Source organism: Saimiri boliviensis, chromosome 1, assembly GCF_048565385.1.
Source record: "Saimiri boliviensis isolate mSaiBol1 chromosome 1, mSaiBol1.pri, whole genome shotgun sequence".
NCBI lineage: Eukaryota > Metazoa > Chordata > Mammalia > Primates > Cebidae > Saimiri > Saimiri boliviensis.
Window position 1 is genome coordinate 123,976,478 of NC_133449.1, and position 19,797 is coordinate 123,996,274.

The 19,797-nt window shown below is 41.4% G+C and overlaps 1 protein-coding gene and 1 pseudogene across 2 annotated transcripts in view; one reads left to right on the forward strand and one right to left on the reverse strand.

Moving 5' to 3' along the window:
* The window catches only part of LONP2 (lon peptidase 2, peroxisomal), a 124,689-nt gene that overhangs the window by 22,263 nt on the left and 82,629 nt on the right, over positions 1-19,797 (reverse strand). For both annotated transcript variants that reach the window (XM_039475869.2, XM_039475866.2), the window contains exon 12: positions 7,119-7,261. In XM_039475869.2, coding sequence (XP_039331803.1) covers positions 7,119-7,261 — 143 coding nt within the window. The remainder of the gene's footprint in view (positions 1-7,118; positions 7,262-19,797) is intronic.
* Positions 6,629-7,102, forward strand: LOC120366337 (ubiquitin-ribosomal protein eL40 fusion protein-like; annotated as a pseudogene).

The following is a 19,797-nucleotide window of genomic DNA, read 5'->3' on the forward strand; positions in this document are numbered from 1 at the left end:
AGCAGGTTTATACTGAGGCACAGAGAAGTAATTTACTACCATGATTGTTTGAGGCATTTAGTTGGTGTTTAGACTCTTTCTCAGTTCCAGCGACTCATTTTGTTTGCTTGAAAGGCAAGTATGATGATAGAATCTCCTGGAATTTGCCTCTGGATGCATTCTATTCAGGAGGCTTTCAAACGTTTTCATGTCTATCCTCTTCTTCCTTTTATTATTTTCTCAGGGCAATAACCTTTGGACAAGGGCTTTTTACACAGCACAGTCAGAAGCTAACACTGAGGCTTTTATATGAGGTGGGGGAATACCTGAAAACATGAAAGAGTCAAGAGTAATCAAATGACAGAATCCTGTCCCCAACCAGGTATACTGGTCATCTGTCCCTTTGTGGGTGCCTAATGTCCATTTCTTTCCCTAAAAACAGCTTGATTTCCTGTAGTGACCTATTCTTTCCATGTAGGCTCCCTGAAGCAGAACACTCGGGATTCTGTCTTCCAGTGAGAGAGTAAAAGGGCACAGCCAGGGACTGAGCAGGTGCTCAAGCCCACATACTCGCATGGTCTTCCTTGGATCTGGGGCAGTTCTGAGTCTCAGCGTGATAGCACAAGCAGTGTGAGCCATACCTAGGCTTCCTGGGGACAACTGCACCCACTCCTGCTCCTCCCACCTTTTTTTATTGTAATAATCTTTATTTTATTTTTAAAACATGCACTTAATCTTGTTTCTGTAGGAAACTTTACATGTTTTGAAACTTTGTATGTTTTGATACTCTCTCAGTATCTCTATGATACTGTTCCTAAATCTGAAATCTAGACTAAGTTCCTGGAACCCATTTGATATGTTTTGGATCTGTGTCCCCACCAAATCTTATGTAGAACTATAATCTCCAGTGTTGGAGGTGGGGCCTGGTGGGGGGTGCTGGATCATGGGGGCAAATTTCTCATGAATGGTTTAGCACCATCCCCTTGGTACTGTCCTCGCCATAGTGAGTTCCAGTGGGAGGCGGTTGTTGAAAAGTGTGTGGCACCTCCCCTCTGGCACTCTTGCTCCTGCTCTGGCCACGTGATATGCCTGCTCCCCCTTCACTTTCTGCCAAGACTGTTAGTTTCCTGAGGCATCCACAGAAGCTGATGCTGGAACTATGCTTCCTGCAGAGCCTGCAGAACCGTGAGCTCATTAAACCTCTTTTCTTTATAAATTAGCCAATCTCAGGTAGTTCTTTTTTTTTTTTTTTTTTTTTTTTTGAGACAGTCTTCAGTCAGTCACCCAGGCTGGAGTGCAATGGTGTGATCATAGCTCACTGCAGCCTCAACCTCCTAGGCTCAGGTGATCCTCTCACCTCAGCCTCCTGGGTGATTTTCCGTAGAGACCAGGTCTCAGTTTGCTGCCCAGGCTGGTCTCGAACTCCTGGGTTCAAGCAATCTGTTCACCGTGTCCTCTCAAAGTGCTGGGATTACAGGCATGAGCCACTGTGCATGCTCTCAGGTATTCCTTATAGGAATGCGAGAATGAACCAATACACCATTTTTCAACCTGTTTGGAGAATTCTAAGGAGATCTTATTCCTTAATAAAAGTGTGCCTTCTTGCCTTCCTTCCCAATTGCCAGTTTGCTAGGTCAGTAACATTTTTTGACATTAATAATTTTTGTAGATTTATCTTGGATCAAAGTAAAAGTAAGCGGTGGTATAAGGTTATTAAATATGCACAAAATTTGGCTGGCTTTACCATCCTGACTCTGTCCTCACTGTCTCCAACATTCAGGAAGACCCTAGACTCCACTATTCCTCTCTGCCCCAGCCCCTGCTATCACCCTGGGTGTCCTCAGTGAAGACATGATGCTCATGTAGAATCTGGCTTCTCAGTTCTTTAAATGCCTCCGGAACGCAACCACCCTCTTCCAGGTACTTATCACCAACAGAAACCATACTACCTCTGAAACTCCTGACCATCATTTCCTATCCTACTCGCCTGTACTCAAGCCATGAACTCTAGCACGTTCCCATCATACAGCAGCTCTGCCCTCGTTTCACTCCTCTTGTGGAGTTCACGTACCTTTGCCCCATCATTGTAATATTTTCCTGATAAATAACTCAATATTCTTGTCCCTTTCTTCATAATACCCTGAAAAAAGTATCTCTTCTCTCATTACAAGGCATTTCCTCCCTCGTGCTTTGGATCCCACCCACTCTCACTTTCCTGGAGACTTCATTTCTATTGTATCACTGCTCTGTCCTTCAACATCAGTCCTGTACTCTCTACTGGATTACTCTTAGCAGCAGCGACTACTTTGAAAACATTCTCCCTTTGACAGCCATATTCTCTTCTAGCTGCCTCATTTCTCTGCAGTCGTTCACAAACTTGTAAAGAGCTGCCTACACACTAATTCTATTTCCTTGCCCCCCATTCTCTCCAACATACCCCAATATCTACCACTCCTTCCTTGTGAAATCTCTCTTTCAAGGTCACCAACAACCTTCATGCCATCAAATCTAATACACATTATTTCTGACCTTTATCTTCTTTGATCTCTCAAATAGTAAACACATTTTGATGTCCCCTCTTTCTTGAAATATTCTCCTCTGTCTCTGTGACAGCACAGCATCCTTGTTTTCCTCTTCCCTGATGGCTTGTTCCTTCCCAGTCCCTTTCTGTTTTTCCTGACTTCTTTGTTGGCTCCTCTTCTCTTTATATGATCCCTAAATAATGTTGTTCTTCAGGGCTTGCTTCTACACTACCTGCTCTTTATTATGTATACTTTTTTCTTAGGTGATATCAAAGCCTCAATTTTGGGGGCTCTAAATATCCTCTATTTTCTGACAACTCTATCATCTATGTTTCCATCTTGGGTCTCTCCTTGGGCAGTAGATCTGAATGTCTAAATGTCTCTACTCCTATGCATCGCAGATTTTCAAACTTTTTTCTTTTTTTGACACAGGGTCCCAGGCTGAAGTACAGTGGTGTGATCTTGGCTGACTGCAGGCTGGAGTGCAGTGGCGTGATCTCAGTTCACTGCAACCTCCGTCTCCCAGGTTCAAGTGATCCTCCCACCTCAGCTTCCCACGTAGTTGTGATTACAGGCATGAGCCACCATGCCCAGCTAATTTTTGTATTTTTTGTAGAGAAGGGATTTTGCTGTGTTACCCAGGCTGGTCTTGAACTCCTGGACTCAAGCAGTCCACCTGCCTCAGCCTCCCAAAGTGTTGGGATTACAGGCGTGAGCCACTGTGCCAAGCCTAGATATTTCAACCTTAACGTGTTCAAAAGAGCTCTCAGTTTTCTCTGCAACACTCCCTCCCCGTCTCCCTCCCCCAGTCTTCCCCATCTCAGTAAACGGCACTACTACACACATACCCTGTGACTCTGGCTAGAAACCTGTAAGTCCCTTTTGATAACTGTTCCCTTTGTTCCCTAAATGTTACCCATCAGCATGTCTACTTCTACCTCTAAAGCAGACCTCAGATACAGCTAGAGTAGTTACTGTCTGCCTCAGAACCACTCTGTTTGTTTTCTCTACGGCATTAACTTCCATTTGTGATTATTTGTTTACTTGTCTATTTTTTCCTGCATTAAAGTGGGATCTATGAAGGCAGACGTCATATCTTGCCTGTTTACTACTATGTTGCCAGTAGCACATGTTAGGTCCTTAATAGGTATTTATTAAATACATGAAACTCTTTCTGGAAGAAGCCACAGACACTAGACTTTTACCTTAAGGGAAAATACAGACATTTAGACAAAAAATGGTATCGCTGGGTATGGCTCATGCCTATAATTCCAGCACTCTGGGAGGCTGAGGCAGGCGGATGGCTTGAGCTCAGGAGTTTGAGGCCAGCCTGGGGCAACATGGTGAAATCCTATCTCTACAAAAAATACAGAAAAATTAGCTAGGTATGGTAGCATACGCCTGTGGGCCCAGCTACTCAGGAGGCTGAGGTGGGAGAACAGCTTGAGCCCAGGAGGTGGAGGTTGCAGTAAGCTATGATCACGCCACTGCATTCCAACCTAGGTGATAGAGTGAGACCTCATCTCAAAAAATAAAAAGTAAAAAACAAACAAACGAAAGGTATATTATAACATTCTGGGAACATCTCGACATGTATTCCAATATTCCCAGTTTAACCTCTCTCTTCAGATTATTTGCCTAGGAAAGCAAAAAGAAGAAGTAAGACTGGCTACTTATGAGCTTTCTGCAAAGAAGAGAGGCCCTGCTCAGGTTGCCTGTGCTGTTTTTCTACAGTAATAAACGGAGCACTAGGTTTGGAGTGGGTCCGGTCTAGAACCAAATCTCATTTCTGGCCTAAGTTGTGTTTTCTCTCTCAACTGTTATTGGAAAGACAACCACGAGTGAGGATTAAATGATCACTTGTGGAGGGCCTTGCACAGTGCCTCATACCTAACAGATAAAAAAAAAATGGGAGTGGTCAGGAAATTGAGCCCAACCTCTCCCATTCCAAAACAGAGCAAGAGAGTTTGTAAGAATATAAATGAGCATCTGATGTAGAGCAGGTGCCTTTTTAAAAAACTCGAATACATCGATAACTGCCATTCTCTTTTAGCAGCCAAGGGCAGGGATTATCTTGGCCTGACAGGTTACTGTAGAAGAGTAGAAAGGGTAATGGACTTAGAATAAGCTGATCTGAGTCTGAATCCCAACTCTACCAACTGCACCTTATGTGAATTTGTACTATTCATTAAATCTTTTAAAAATTTTCCCTTGCATGTAAAATGGAAGACCCCTAACACAGTGATGGCCCTCATGGACAAGAAAGAAATGTTGCATAAATCTTAATTTTTTAGATGCAAAAGCAGAGGTAGGCTGTGTAGTTAAGTAATTTGGGGCTGGTGGTCATTAGACCACTATAGGTAGTGACAAACTCCAGGCTACAGGGTAAGTTCTCACTTCCAAGTATATAAAAAAAAGAACAAAATGTTCCCAACACTCAGACACCACATCTTCCATTCAAAGATTCTATTTATAAAAGACAAAATGGCTACTGGAGTCTTTCTGCAGATTCCTGTTGGTAAAGTGTTCTTACATAAAGCTCACATGCTACAAGGAAAATAAGGCTCTCCTATACTAACAAAGAGAGCTGGTAAGCAGTGTTGACAAAATTTCTCATTTCTGTTCTCTTCGCTCTTTCTTTGCAAATGTTCCAGGAATGTCAGTGATGCTTCCAAACTTAACATCAGCAGAAATGGCTTGGAGAGAGGGGTATATACAACAAAGACATGCATTAATCTTTTGTCTTTATTTGTTGTTCTAGTTTAAATCCTCAAATAACTGTTGGAATGTACGTTTCTGGAAAGTCTAAAGAAAAAGCCATCGGCCATGCAGGAGTCAAAATGTATTTGCGTCTTCACTCACAAAGTCATTGGATTCTCCCAGAAAAAGAAACCAGGTTTTGTTCACTTTCTCAATCAACAATGTTCTGCTCAAGTTCCTTCAACACTTCAAAATTCAAATCCATGGTATCTTAAGAATTCAAATAATCAAAACAATGCTTCTGATTCTATTGTTCAAGTCCAGATTTACTGTCAAGAGTAAACAAGTTCTATTCTTGTAACTGAGAGCTCTGTAGAGAGGCTCATTAGCTTTAATGACCAGATTAGAGTTTAAATGGATAAACAAGATGGGCTTGGGGGCTATTTCTCCTCTCCTGGGTTGTAAGAACTTGAAGAAAACTGTATCTGCTGGTAATGATTTCAAATGTTAGATAGAGAGATTATCTTCTGCATAATTTATCAGACTTATTTTCTGAAAATATTCTTAAACTGATAAGGAGGTGATGATAAAGCTAAAAGCAGTAGTATAATACAAACATTTTTATAGTAACCTACCTATGAAAGCTCATCTAAGCACCCTATACATTATTTCATAATGCCACCTATTTCTATCAGCTGCTTCAACTCAGTCTTGGTGCCCAGGCCTTCTTGCTGTGAGGTATAGTCAGGAGAGAAAGATGAAAATAGGGCTAGACCTGCATGTGGGCTTAAACCTAAAGGAACTATTAACAATGGAACAACAGGTTCCTGAAAGATGTCATCTGGGTCTGCACCAGCACAGTCTGAAGCTAAGCTATGCTCATGTTTTTAGACCTGTATCAGGTTGATTCCCCACCTCTTCCCTCAAGCCCTTGGTAGCTCAAATAAATCCCTCATTAAAGTCCACATAGGAATAAGGGATTTTTCTAAGGAGAAGAGTCAGAGGCATTGTTCTTAAAATGGAACTGAATGGTGGCGAATAAAATGAGACTGGGGTTCTAAAAGAGGATATGACTGGGATCTCTGGCTCCCAGCAACAGTCATATTATCACATTAAGCACTAAAACGCAATACCATACAGAAAAAAAATTTCCATCTTTTTTTTTTTTTTTTAATTGCATTTTAGGTTTTGGGGTACATGTGATGAACATGCAAGATTGTTGCATAGGTACACACATGGCAGTGTGCTTTGCTTCCTTCCGTCCCCTCACCTGTATCTGTCATTTCTAAAATTTCCATCTTAAGGCAAAATGCAGCCTCTGGAAACACCGAATTCTATTTCTCTGTTAAGCAACCACCTGAGTAAACCAGTGGGTACCAACAAAAAAATGAGAATGCAGCGAGAACGGCCAAGCCGCAGATGCAGAGATGTGGATCCTCATGAAGACCCTCACAGGCAGGACCACTGCCCTTGAGGTCCAGCCCAGTGACGCCACTGAAAACGTCAAAGCCAGTATCCAAGACACGTAAGGCATCCTACCTGACCAGCAGTGTCTGATATTTGAGAGCAAACAGCTGGAGGATGGCCACACTCTCTTAGACTGCAACAGTTAGAAAGAGTCCACCCTGCACCTGATGCTACGCCTGCGAGCTGGCATCATGGAGCCTTCCCTCTGCCAGCTGGCCCAGAAATACAACTTCGACAAGATGATCGGCTGCAAGTGCTGTGCTCGCCTGCGCCCCCATGCTGTCAACTGCCGCAAGTACAACCACACCAACAATCCTGTACCCCAAAAAGGTCAAATAAGGCTTTTCCTTCTCCATAGGGCAGCCTCCTGCCCAGGCCCCATGGCACTGGGGCCTCAATTAAGTGTTCCTTTCATTTACTGGAGCCAAAATTAAAAAAAAAATTGATCACCTCCATTTCATACATCGGGGGTCCAAGGATGTCTTTCAGAGCATGGAAATCAATCAAAATCGGCATTTCAGGAGGTAGGGCCAAGTCAGCAGTGTCACTGATAGATTCAGGTTTTTCATCTTCTAAGATGTGTTCTCTGCAAACTAAAAGAAAAAAAAAAAACATATTTAGAAGTTCTAAGACATCTGGTGGTTTGAAAATTCACTAGCAGTAAATATCAAACAAAAGCCCAGTGGACCTCAAAAGTCAGTCACCTTTATGCATTTATCAAGGCACAAACATTCACCTATGTATCTGTGGAATGTAGGTGAAAGCATTTGTCTTTCAAGAGCTCACTGAGGGTGGCATTTGCAATTGGCTTGTTCAGTTACTTTTACTTGCTTATTGTCTATCTCCCCCACTGAAGTATAAGTTCAGAGGGGAAACAACTTTGCTTGTCCTTTTTGACCATTATATTCTCAAGTCAAGAACAATTCCCAGCACTATTTGACTTAATGACTTAATGGCCTATCGAGGTCAAAGACTGAAGGGTTAAATGCAGTAGGTTACTTTGTATTCTCTGATCTAACAATTCTCTGTTAGATCTGCATAACTCAGGGCTTGTGACAAACTTTTCTTTTTTTTATTTTTTAGACAGTCTTGCTCTGTGGCCCAGGCTGGAGTGCACTGGCCTGATCTCGGCTCACTGCAATCTCTGCCCTCCGGGTTCAAGCGATTCTTCTGCCTTAGCCTCCTGAGTAGCTGGAACTATAGGCGCTTGCCACCATGCCTGGCTAATTTTCGTATTTTTAGTAGAGAATACCAAAAAAACGTTTTTTTTTTACCATGTTGGCCAGGCTGGTCTTGAACTCCAGACCTCGTGATCTGCTGCCCGGGCCTCCCAAAGTGTTGGGATTGCAGGCGTGAGCCACTGTGCCTGGCTGACAAACTTTTCAATTTCCTCTTCGGTGGAGTCTAATCAGGTATCCTGTTTTCTCTTCCTCCCTCCCTACCTCTCTCCCTCTTCCTGTCTTTCTCTTTCTCTCATTTTCTTTTTTTTTTCCCTCTGTCTCTGTCTTGCCTTCCTTTCTGTCTTTCTCTTTCCCCTTCTCTCTCTCTTTTTTTTTGAGACAGGGTCTAACACAGTGGTGTGAACACAGCTCACTGAAGCCTTGACCTCCTAGACTCAAGTGATCCTCCCCGCTTCGCCTCCCAAAGTGCTGGAATTACAGTCATGAGGTGCTGCACCCGGTCAGGTGTCCTGTTTTCTAATGGACAATGTAAACCTGAATGTGACAAAACCCATATAAGCAGTGCCTCTTGTAAGCATATAGCTTAACTCTAAGGTTATCATTTCAATAAATAAATATAACTGGCAGTGCCAGGGTAAGAGAATATAAAGCCTGGTTTGTAATAATGGACCATCTCCTTTACCTGCCTCTAAGACCTGGATGGCTGATATGTTGTCCAAATATTGACTCATTGTGGTTTGGGCCTAGACATACAAGGAGCAGGACCCAACAGACTTATTGGACCACCTTCTGTATCAGTCTTTGTAATTCCAGTGCAAGTAAAGAAAGATATTACATAATTTGTGGCCAGAAACCTAACATAGGGAGTACAAGTTTTAAAAATGCAGGAAATACGTGGCTCTATTCAATCTCACTCCTAGCTTTTTCTTTCAATTTCTTTTCTAGCTTCTTGTCTCATAAAGTGTTTTAAAATCTTTATTATCTTTTTAAACACAGTATTTCTTCTGAAAGTGGTTGCTTTATCAACACATGCATATAATAATTATGCAGTTATCTAACAATGTCTGTCTATCTATCTATATCTTATGAGATGGAGTCTCCCTCTGTTGTCCAGGCGGCAGTGCAGTGGTGCAACCTCTGCTCACTGCAACCTCTGCCTCCTGGGTTCAAGTGATTCTCCTGCCTCAGCCTCCCAAGTAGCTGGGATTACAGGTACGCGACACCATGCGTAGCTAATGTTTGTATTTTTTTTTTTTTTAAGATGGAGTCTCGCTCTGTCACCCAGGCTGGAGTGCAGTGCCACAATCTTGGCTCACTGCAACCTCTGCCGCCTGGGTTCAAGTGATTCTCCTGCCTCAGCCTCCCGAGTAGGTGGGACTACAGGTATGTGCAACTGTGCCAGGCTAATTTTTGTATTTTTAGTAGAGATGGGATTTTACCATGTTGACCAGGCTGGTCTCGAACTCCTGACCTCAGGTGATCTGCTCACCTCAGCCTCCCAAAGTATTGGGATTACAGGCTTGAACCACCACGCCTAGCCTAATGTTTGTATTTTTAGTAGAGAAGGGGTTTCACCATGTTGGCTAGGCTGGTCTTGAACTCCTGACCTCAAGTGGTCCGGCTGCCTCAGCCTCCCAAAGTGCTGGGATTACAGGCATGAGCCACTGTGCCTGGCAATATATCTATATATATTTATTTTAGTTTTGCTATGGTTCTTCCACTTTTTCCACTAACTCTTTTCCTTTCAAAAGTGATTACTGAATAGGTTTAATACTAGTAGACCCTTATTTTATTTTTGCATTTTCTCAGACCTCATAGGGATGAGCCTAACTTTAAATGCTAACAATAACTGGAGACATCCTGAGTCTCACTCAGTGATACTTCTGTGAACTTTTGGGTGAGGGAATCTCCCACTCTACTCTCCTGCTGGACTCTAGTGGGCTTCTCTTCAGGACTGAAGGCATGAATGACACAGGAGAGAAAACACAACAGTTCAGATTTTCTGCCAATGGATGGCTATGTAACAGCAAATAATGCTGAGCAAAGTGTTAAACCTCTCACTACCTCTCTCTGCAGAATAGCTGTGAGAATTAAAAAGAAAATCCTTTGCAGACTGCAAAGAACAATGCGGTATTGTATCATATATGTAAGTCTTGAGTTATATATATTCTCATAATTGTACCTCTGTGACATCACTTGGTCTTTAAAAAGGTTCAGCCTGATCATGTCTCAGGATGTCTTCCCTGATCTTTCTGACTTTCCTTCACAGCATTCGTTTGCTTCACAAAATCTGGCAATTCTTGGTTAGTCAGCAGCTTGTGGAAATGGGCGATTTTCTGCTTGCTGCTTTTTCTAGTGTATTCTAAGTAGTATCAATGATCAAAGGTGGGAAAACACTCAACCTATCAGTTTAGCTACATGCAGATCTCAGAGTGGAAAGAAAGCAAGTGTCATTGCTCAATTAAAATTAATGCACAGAAGAAAAGCACTACCTGTCTCAGGTTACTATACAGATGCCAGGCAGTGGTACTCGAAAACTTCAGCCAGTGCAAAAGGAGCTTACAAGTTTCTCCAGTCTGTGGTGCTTTGTGACAAGCTTTTCTGAGATCTAATTACTGTTGCTGGCCTGTATTTCATGGTCACAGGAGGAAGTAAAGCTCAGGGGGTGAAAGTCAATCCACAATTAGGTAACCAATGCTTTAGGACATCCAATCCTTTTCCAAGAGTAGTACTGGGGTTCAGTGTTTTGAGCACTGGGGGAGTGGGGCTGGGAGAGCTATTTCTGCTGCAACTAGACCTTATAATATAAAAGATGGCAATTTAGGTACAGCAGTTGTGTTATTAAAAAAAAATCAATAAACTGAAAAATAATCTGCACTTCAAAATGTTCCATCATTAGAATATACGCCAGAAAACTAAGGCTCCAGTCAAAAAAATGGTGCCAGCCAAATGGAAAGTCAAGATAGCACTGGATTCTGACTCATCCCCGGACTGTGTGTAATACAAAGTGAGAGCAGGGAAACACTGGGTCTTCCTAGAATACCCACTTTGATTCCTCATTAAAACAAACAAACAACAAACAAAATATCATCTCACAAAGACATCACTCAAGGAACAAACCCCCGGTTCTATCTGCACCTTCTGGGTCCTACGTGCAAGCATTCAAGCACTCAGCCCTTGTACCATGTTCTCTCCCAGCACCAGGAAGACAGTGGCAGAGTCCCTAGGATTAACTGCTAACCTTGCCCAAGATTGCAACATTCAAGCAATATGGACTTTTTAAGGCAAGGGGAAAAAACCAACGACAAAAAGTTCAACCTTCCAATGTATCAGGGACCCTGACCCCAAGTCCTTCCTACTGAATTGTGCAGTTTTCTTCTTATATACCTTTCTTTTGAACTAAAACAGTGGTTCTTAACAAATGGTTAATACGCATACAAAAGAAACTATTACTTCACTGAGAAGCAAAGAAATTCAAATTATAAAAACAAGCTGGTTACCAAAATAACTGGCAAAGTTTAAGAAATGACAAAGGTCAGTGTTAAAGAAAGTAAAGATATCTTCTCAAACACTGTTGCTTACAGAAGTATAAACTTGTTCAATCTTTCAGGAAAGCAAACAGACTGAAAACTTTCCAAATATTTACAGTCTCAGACTCGGTGATTTTTTTTTTTTTTTTCAGCAATCTATTCTTAGGGAAATACACAAAAGTACAGGCAAGAATTTGTGCAGAGTTACCCTTTGCAGCACTACACATAAAAGCAAAACTTAATACAATGTAAGCACCCAACGTTAGGAACATGGTTAAGTAAACCATGACACATCTATCTGGTAAAATACTATAGTCACTAAAAATGGTTTCCTAAGTGTTTTCAAGTAATGTGAGAAAATTCTTTCAAAACAAGGTTAATCTGGGGCAAGAGAAGGATGTAACACTTCATACAGCATGATTTTTACATATGCAGTAGTCTTTCCTTCTCCGCAGGGGATACATTTCTAGACCTGTGGTGGATGCCTGAAATGCAGGATAGTTCAGAACCGTTAGATATGTACTTATGAAGTTCAATTATTTTATTATACTATTTTTCCCTATAGATATGTACTTATGATGTTCAATTTATAAATTAAGCAAAGTAAGAGATTTACAACAATACTAATAAAATAGACCCAGAATGCCAGCATCACTGCATTTGGCTGTGGGTCCATTATTAAGTAAAGGAAGGGTTACCTGAACACAAACACCCTGATACCAAGACAGTTGATCTGGTAAATGAGATGGCTGCTGAGTGGCCAAGCGAGTGCGAGTCGTAGAGCGTGGATATGCTGGACAAAGGGAGGCTTCCCATCCCAGGCCACACAGAGCAGGATGGCTTGACATTGCCTCACACTGCCCAGAATAGTGCACAATTTAAAACTTATGAATTATTTCTATATCCATTTAATATTTTTGGACAATGGTTGATCACAGGTATCTAAAACTGCAGAAAGTGAAGCTGCAGGTGAGGGGGGAATTACAGTGACTTTATCATATATGAAATGATATAGTCCAAAACAGTAAAGGAGTTATGCCCTGAGTTATGAGATTAACATCACGAGATATTAAATAGTAAATCATTGTCTCCAGTCCTGACTCTGAATTCCCACCTATGTGAACAAAGTGATTTTACCTCTTTTTATCTGGTTTTCTAATCAGCAAAACCAGAATTACAGTACCCCCAGAGAGTTGCTGGGAGAATTTAATAATCATCAAAAAAGCCTTAGTATGTACAGATGAGCAATACTAAGTTATCTATTGGCTCCTGCTCCCCTCCTCCCACTTTTTTGTTTGAGAGAGAGTCTGGTGTTGTCGCCCAGACTGGAGCCTAGTGGCATGATCTTAGCTCACTGCAACCTCTGCCTCCTGAGTTCATGAGATTCTCATGCCTCAGCCTTCCAAGTAGCTGGGCTTACAGGTGTGTACCACTACAACTGGCCAATTTTTTTATTTTTAGTAGAGATGGGGTTTTACCATGCTGGCCAGGTTGGTCTTGAACTCCTGGGCTCAGGGAATCCTCCTGCCTTGGCCTCTCAAAGTGCTGGAGTTACAGGTGTAAGCCACTGTGCCTGGACTTTTTTTCTTTTTTAGTTTTCCTTTAGCAAATTCTCCCAGATTCTGATGGCTTGCTTTTTGGAGTAACTTTTCCTATACAGATTTCTATGATTCACATATTCTCACCCCAAACCCTTCTATTACAAGAAGACAAAGTGCTCTCTACAATCTAATTCTACCCAGCATCCCACAGACAAGGCTCTGACCAATCACACAACTGTTGGGAATCACATATTTTTTTTTTTTTTTTTTTTGAGATGGAGTTTTGCTCTTGTTACCCAGGCTGGAGTGCAATGGCGCAATCTCGGCTCATCGCAACCTCCTGGGTTCAGGCAATTCTCCTGCCTCAGCCTCCTGAGTAGCTGGGACTACAGGCACGCACCACCATGCCCAGCTAATTTTTTGTATTTTTAGTAGAGACGGGGTTTCACCATGTTGACCATGATGGTCTTGATCTGTCGACCTCGTGATCCACCCGCCTCGGCCTCCCAAAGTGCTGGGATTACAGGCTTGAGCCACTGCGCCGGCCACATATGTTAAATATATATAAGAAAAAAAAGATATCGAGACTCAAGACTCTGCTCTATGCTATACTACATATTACTACTTTATTTCATATAAATGCTACCTATTAAAATCTTTACAAATTATTTTGAAGCATATACTTGAAAGTAACAAAGTACAGCCAGGTGTGGTGGCTCATGCCTGTACTTCCAGCACTTTGGGAGGCCATGGCAGGCAGACCACCTGAGGTCAGGAGTTCGAGACCAGCCTGGCCAACATGGTGAAACCCTGTCTCTACTGAAAACAGAAAAATTAGCTGGACATGGCGGTGGGTACCTGTAATTCCAGCTACTTGAGACACTGAGGCAGGAGAATCACTTGAACCTGGGAGGTGGAAGTTGCAATGAGCTGCGATCACACCAATGCACTCCAGCTTGGGTGGCAGTGTGAGATTCCATCTCAAAAAAAAAAAAAGTAATAAAGTCCTCTTAAATAGAGGTTGAAAGAAAGGACATGGAAATACGAAATGAGTAGAATAAGCTAGATCTACTTCATCCCACTACTTCTCTACTTAACAGAAATAAGATCGCTCTGAAAACGGAAGGGGGCTAGTGTTTTTCAGTTGATTTAGTCTACTCAGAGGTATCTCCCAGCTCTTCTTTAACATGTAATATTGGCCTATTAATACCTTTAATAGGTGTTATCTATGTCTGATTTGGGACATTGTCAAGATAGTTGGGGCATAAGCATGGAGTTTCCCAGCACTGAAGCAGCAGAGAGGCACATAACATGGGGGCAGAACCACGAATGCACTCACGGTGTAGACTGTGGTGATGGCTGTGGGGAAACTGAGAGTGAAATGCGGTGTAACCCCAAAGGGGACTAAGCCATACTCTAGAGCTGATGGCAGCATGGCTATTATGGAGGGAAGTCTTATGAGGACAGACTCCTATAGAAAAGGACCAGGCTTTTCCTAAGCAGCTGTCACTCGGACATAGTCAACTGTTTTTCTCCACTCATCTTTTCCCTCTGCCACAGGAACATGATTTCAATGAAAACAGACCCAACAACTGAAGAATCGCTGTGGGAAGAGGGAGGAAAGGGAATATTGAAAAGGGAAGTAAGGAGCATGGATAAAGCAGTTGTAATACCTCAGGAAAGTTGAGTAGCTCTCTGTTAAAAAATAAAAAGTTCCTCGCTGTTTGAAGACATCTTGAAGCAAAATGGTAGCTCTTGGTATCTCTTGGTGGGTGATCCAATCAATGGCAAGTAACAGGGAGGCCAGAAATATAAAAAGCACAACACCCACAATTCCTCAGAATGCGGTGGAAATGCAGACTATCTAACCATAGAGGGCCCTGGGATATCTATCATCACCTTTATTCCAGACAGAATTTTAGTGATCACCCCTTGTTCTCTAGACCCTGCTTCATCGGAAGCATATATAGTACTATGTTTTCAAGCCCAGTCCCATGAGTTCAAAAGCTAAATTTTTATGGTAACAGGAACTCCTTCTTTTAGATTATCAAAGAAGTATTCATTTTCACAAACAGCAGGTTTTTAAATGCCTGTGGGGTAGGGATGGAGGAGGGAAGGATGGGACATACAAGAGCCTGTTAACTGCAGCCAGCTATTAATAAAATGGAGTCCAGAAACATGCTCTAAGAAAGGACTACTACTGTTTCTGTCATACTAACAGCATGACTTTGGGAAATAGTTTGTTGAGAATGTATAGGCTGCATTCTGTGCTTAGCAGAATTCAGTAAGAATCAGGGATTCAAGAAGCACAGGACAGAACCACAATAAATAGAACTCTAAACGCTGTATAGAAGCTCAAAGATCCAGTCTAACCCTCCATTTCATATCTAAGGAAACTGAGACCCAGTTTAAACAAGCCTAAACAAATTGCCTAAGTCCACAGTGTTCACAGACAGTATTAGAACTCCTGACTCTCAGTCAAAGACACTTTTTGTCCCTACCTAAAGTCCAGTCTAGAAAAGCCACCTGTAGTTGGTGTGGATGTGGAGAAATGAGAGCTCTTAACACACTAGTGGCTGGAATGTAAGTTAGTACAGCCATTATTGAAAACAGTATGGAGGTTTCTCAAAATTTAAAAGTAGAACTATCATATGATCCAGCAATCCCACAAATAGGCATTTATCCAAAGGAAATGAATATGTCAAAGGGATATCTGCATTTCCATGTTTGTTGCAGCACTATTCACAATAGCAAATATATGGAATCAACCTAAGTGTCCATCAACAGATGAACGGATACAGGAAATGTTACACACACACACACACACACACACACACACACACGCACAGAGGAATATTATTCAGCCACAAAAGCAATGAAACCCTGTCACATGTGGCAACATGGTTGAACCTGGAGGACAGTATATTAAGTGAAATTAGCCAGGCACCAAAGGACAAATACTGCATGATCTCATTTATATGTGGAATCTAAAGAAGTTAATCTTACAGAAGCAGAGTAGAATAATGGTTACATGAAGCTGGCAAGGGGAGACATGAAGGGTGGATAGGGAGAGATGGGTCAATGGATAGAAAATTGCAGATAAATAGGAGCAATAAGTTTTGGTATTCTACGGCAGGGGTCCCCAACCAGTAGGCCGTGGACTGGTCAGTACCAGTCCATGGCTTGTTAGGAACTGGGCCCATAGCAGGATGTGAGCAGCAGGTGAGTGAGCATTACTGCCTGAGCTCCACCTTCTGTCAGATCAACAGCAGCATTAGATTCTCATAGGAGCGTAAACCCTATTATGAACTGTGAACTGTGCATGTGAAGGATGTAGGCTGGGTGCTCCTATGAGAATCTAATGCTGATGATCCAAGGTGGAACAGTTTTATCCTGAAACCATCCCCCCAACAGGCCTGTGGAAAAACTGTCTCCCATGAAATTGGTTCCTGGTGCCAAAAAGGTTGGGCACCACTGTTCTACTGCACAGTGACTAGGGTTAACAATATTGTACATTTCAAAACAGCGAGAATAGAGAATTTTAAATTACTTACCACAAAGAAATGATAAATGTATGAGGTGACAGGCTAAACAATTTGATTTTTACACAAATGTATGTATGTACTGAAATATCACACTATACCCCATAAATACGTATAATTATTATGTAGCAATTAAAAAAAGAACAAACGGAGTCCCAGTTTCCTTACATAAAATGAAAGTCAGACTGGATGAACTCCACTTTTCCCATACCATTCATCACAGGGCCTTATCAAAATAGTCAACTGTGGTTTGTTGAATTAGACCAAATTTTGGCTATATAATTCTTAAATTTTACTAACATCTGTGAAAAATGACAAATCATCAAAATACTTATTACTTTAATTTGCCAAATAATTACTGTTTTTAATGTTAACTTTGTCAAGTAAACAAATATTTTTAATCAGTGAAAATGAATTATGTAATAATTATTTCTGAATGGTTAAAATTTTTTCTTGAAAGTTGAATCCCATCACACTGGCTTCCTGAATTGTGGAGTAGGAGCAAAATGGAATGTGGAAACGGTTGGACTTGTGTCAGGGGCAAGAAGTGTGTCACTGGGGATATAAACAACTAGCTGGCAGAGAGGTCACCTGTGAGGAAGAGATGTTTACATGTCAACTGTGGCACACGATTTCAGACCTTGTTTAAGCATGGAGGGAAAGACACATATGGTTGCATTTATACAAACAACCAAGTTGTTTTAACTGAGCTTACTTTAAAAAGTGACATGAGGCCGGGCACGGTGGCTCAAGCCTGTAATCCCAGCACTTTGGGAGGCCGAGGCGGGTGGATCATGAGGTCAAGAGATCGAGACCATCCTGGTCAACATGGTGAAACCCCATCTCTACTAAAAATACAAAAAATTAGCTGGGCATGGTGGCGCGTGCCTGTAATCCCAGCTACTCAGGAGGCTGAGGCAGGAGAATTGCCTGAACCCAGGAGGCGGAGGTTGCGGTGAGCCGAGATCGCGCCATTGCATTCCAGCCTGGGTAACAAGAGCGAAACTCCGTCTCAAAAAAAAAAAAAAAAAAAAAGAAAGAAAAAAGTGACATGAAATGCTGAGACTTCGAGTGGCTTTCTTATTGCACAAAATAGCAGAAGTATCTGTCACAAGGCTAAATTCAGAAGGATATAATGCATCTAAGGACCTTGTCATGGAAGGCAGAAAAGGGAAAACAAAGTATCTTTTTTAAAAAATCAGAAAAACCTGAGTATTTCCAACGGTATAATTTGTGCTGTCATTTGAGGTTAATCTTTTCCAAAAAAACATCTTCCCAGCCAGAGGAAATGTGCTAAAAGCAACTGAGATTCAAGTTACTGACCAGGTCTGCCAAGGCATTTGGGTCTGTGTATTTTCAATCTTTATTTTTTAAAAGGAACTAGCTATAAGGGAGAAATCTGTAGGTCCAGAAGAACTTTCATGCCAGCAATAAATTCTTTATCTTCTTTCTGTTGGTTATTTTCTTATTCTGGGGATGGCAAAACAACCATTAAAAAATACATTTTCTTTTCAAGTTTACCTACTGAACATTTCTACATAATAACCACTGCGATACAGATGGAAGTTATGACTGTGAGTTATTTTTCAATTTTAAGGTTTTTTTTTTTTTTTTTTTGAGACAGAGTCTCACTCTGTCACCCAGGCTAGAGTGCAGCGGTATGATCTCAGCTCACTGCGACCTTTACCTCCCGGATTCATGTAAGTCTCATGCCTCAGCCTCCTGAGTAGCTGGGACAACAGGCACGTGAGCCACTACACCCAGCTAATTTTTTTGTATTTTTCGTAGAGATGGGATTTTGTCACATTGGCCAGGCTAATCTTGAACTCCTGAGCTCAAGTAATCCACCCGCCTCAGCCTCTCAAAGTGCTGGGATTATGGGCGTTAGCCAGCGCGCCTGATCATTTTTCAATTTTAGTGGCAATTATCTATTCATGAAAAACCAAGAATATCTGCAAAATTTTTTTCCAACTATTTTTCTATTAAAATAAATTTAGAGGTGTAAGCAAATGACCTTTTCGTGTCCATTTACTACAAGTAATTTTTATAAGCTACCATATCTTTAATAAATAAAACAGAGCTTTCACTGATCAATTCAGTGCCTCCACAGAGGTTAAAAATCAGCATTTATTTCTCTTAAAAAATTATTTCTCTATCTACCTCCTCCAATAGACTACACATTATTAAGAGTTCTCTTTAATCAGCTTCCCAGAATCCAATTTAGAACTTGGCATAGAGTAGGTATATTCATGCACTGCATAACAACATTTTGGTCAAAGACCACATATATGATAAAAGTCCAAGAAGACAATGGAGCTCAAAGATTCCTACTGCCTAGTGAGGTCATAGCCCCCTTAGGGCAATGCAATGCATTACCCAAATGTTTGTGGTGATGCCGGTGTTCATAAACCTACTGTGCTGCCAGCCGTATAAACACACAGCATGTACAATGATGTACAGTACATAATACCTCATGGTCATAGTGAGTGACTATGTTATTGGTTTATGTATTTACTATATTTTTAAAAATTTTTATTTTTATATATGTTTTTAGAGGTGGGGTCTCACTATGTTGCCCAAGCTGGTCTTAAACTGGTGGGTTCAAGCAATCCTCCTGCCTCAGCCTTCCAAGTAGCTGGGACTACAGGCACACACTATCCATGTGTGGACTATACTATGCTTTTTATCATCATTTCAGAGTGTACTCCCTTCTGTAAAAAAGTTGTTAACTGTAAAACAGCCTCAGGCAGTTCCTTCAGTAGGTAGAAGTCACTGTTATCCATGCATGTTACTGCCCCTGAAGACCTTCCAGTGGGCCAAGAAGTGGAGGTGGAAGACAGTGATATTGAAGATCCTGACCCAGTGCAGGACTGTGCCAATGTGTGTTTGTGTCTTCATCTTTAACAAAGAAGTTTAAAAAGTAAAAAAATTTTAAATAAACGCTTACATACAACAAAAATATTAACCCATTTATGGCAGAACTTATGAATTTTGTGTAAAATCAGACCTTGGAGATGACATTGAGCAGTAAGATATAAATAACTCCCATAAGCTTAGCTTCAATAATGGAGCACTAGGCATAACTGGGTTAAAAATATTTTTTTGTATAGCTATATACTGTATTTGTGTTTTAAGCTGAGTATTATAAAAGATTTGGAAAGATCTGAAAAGCTGGGTGTGATGGCACACACCTGTAATCCCAGCTACTCAGGAGGCTGAGACAGAAGGATCACTTGAGTCCAGGAGTTCAAGACCAGACTGGGTAACACAGCCTGTCTCAAAAAAAGAAAAGAAAAAAATTTACAAAAATATATAGTATAGGCTAAGTGTACCAT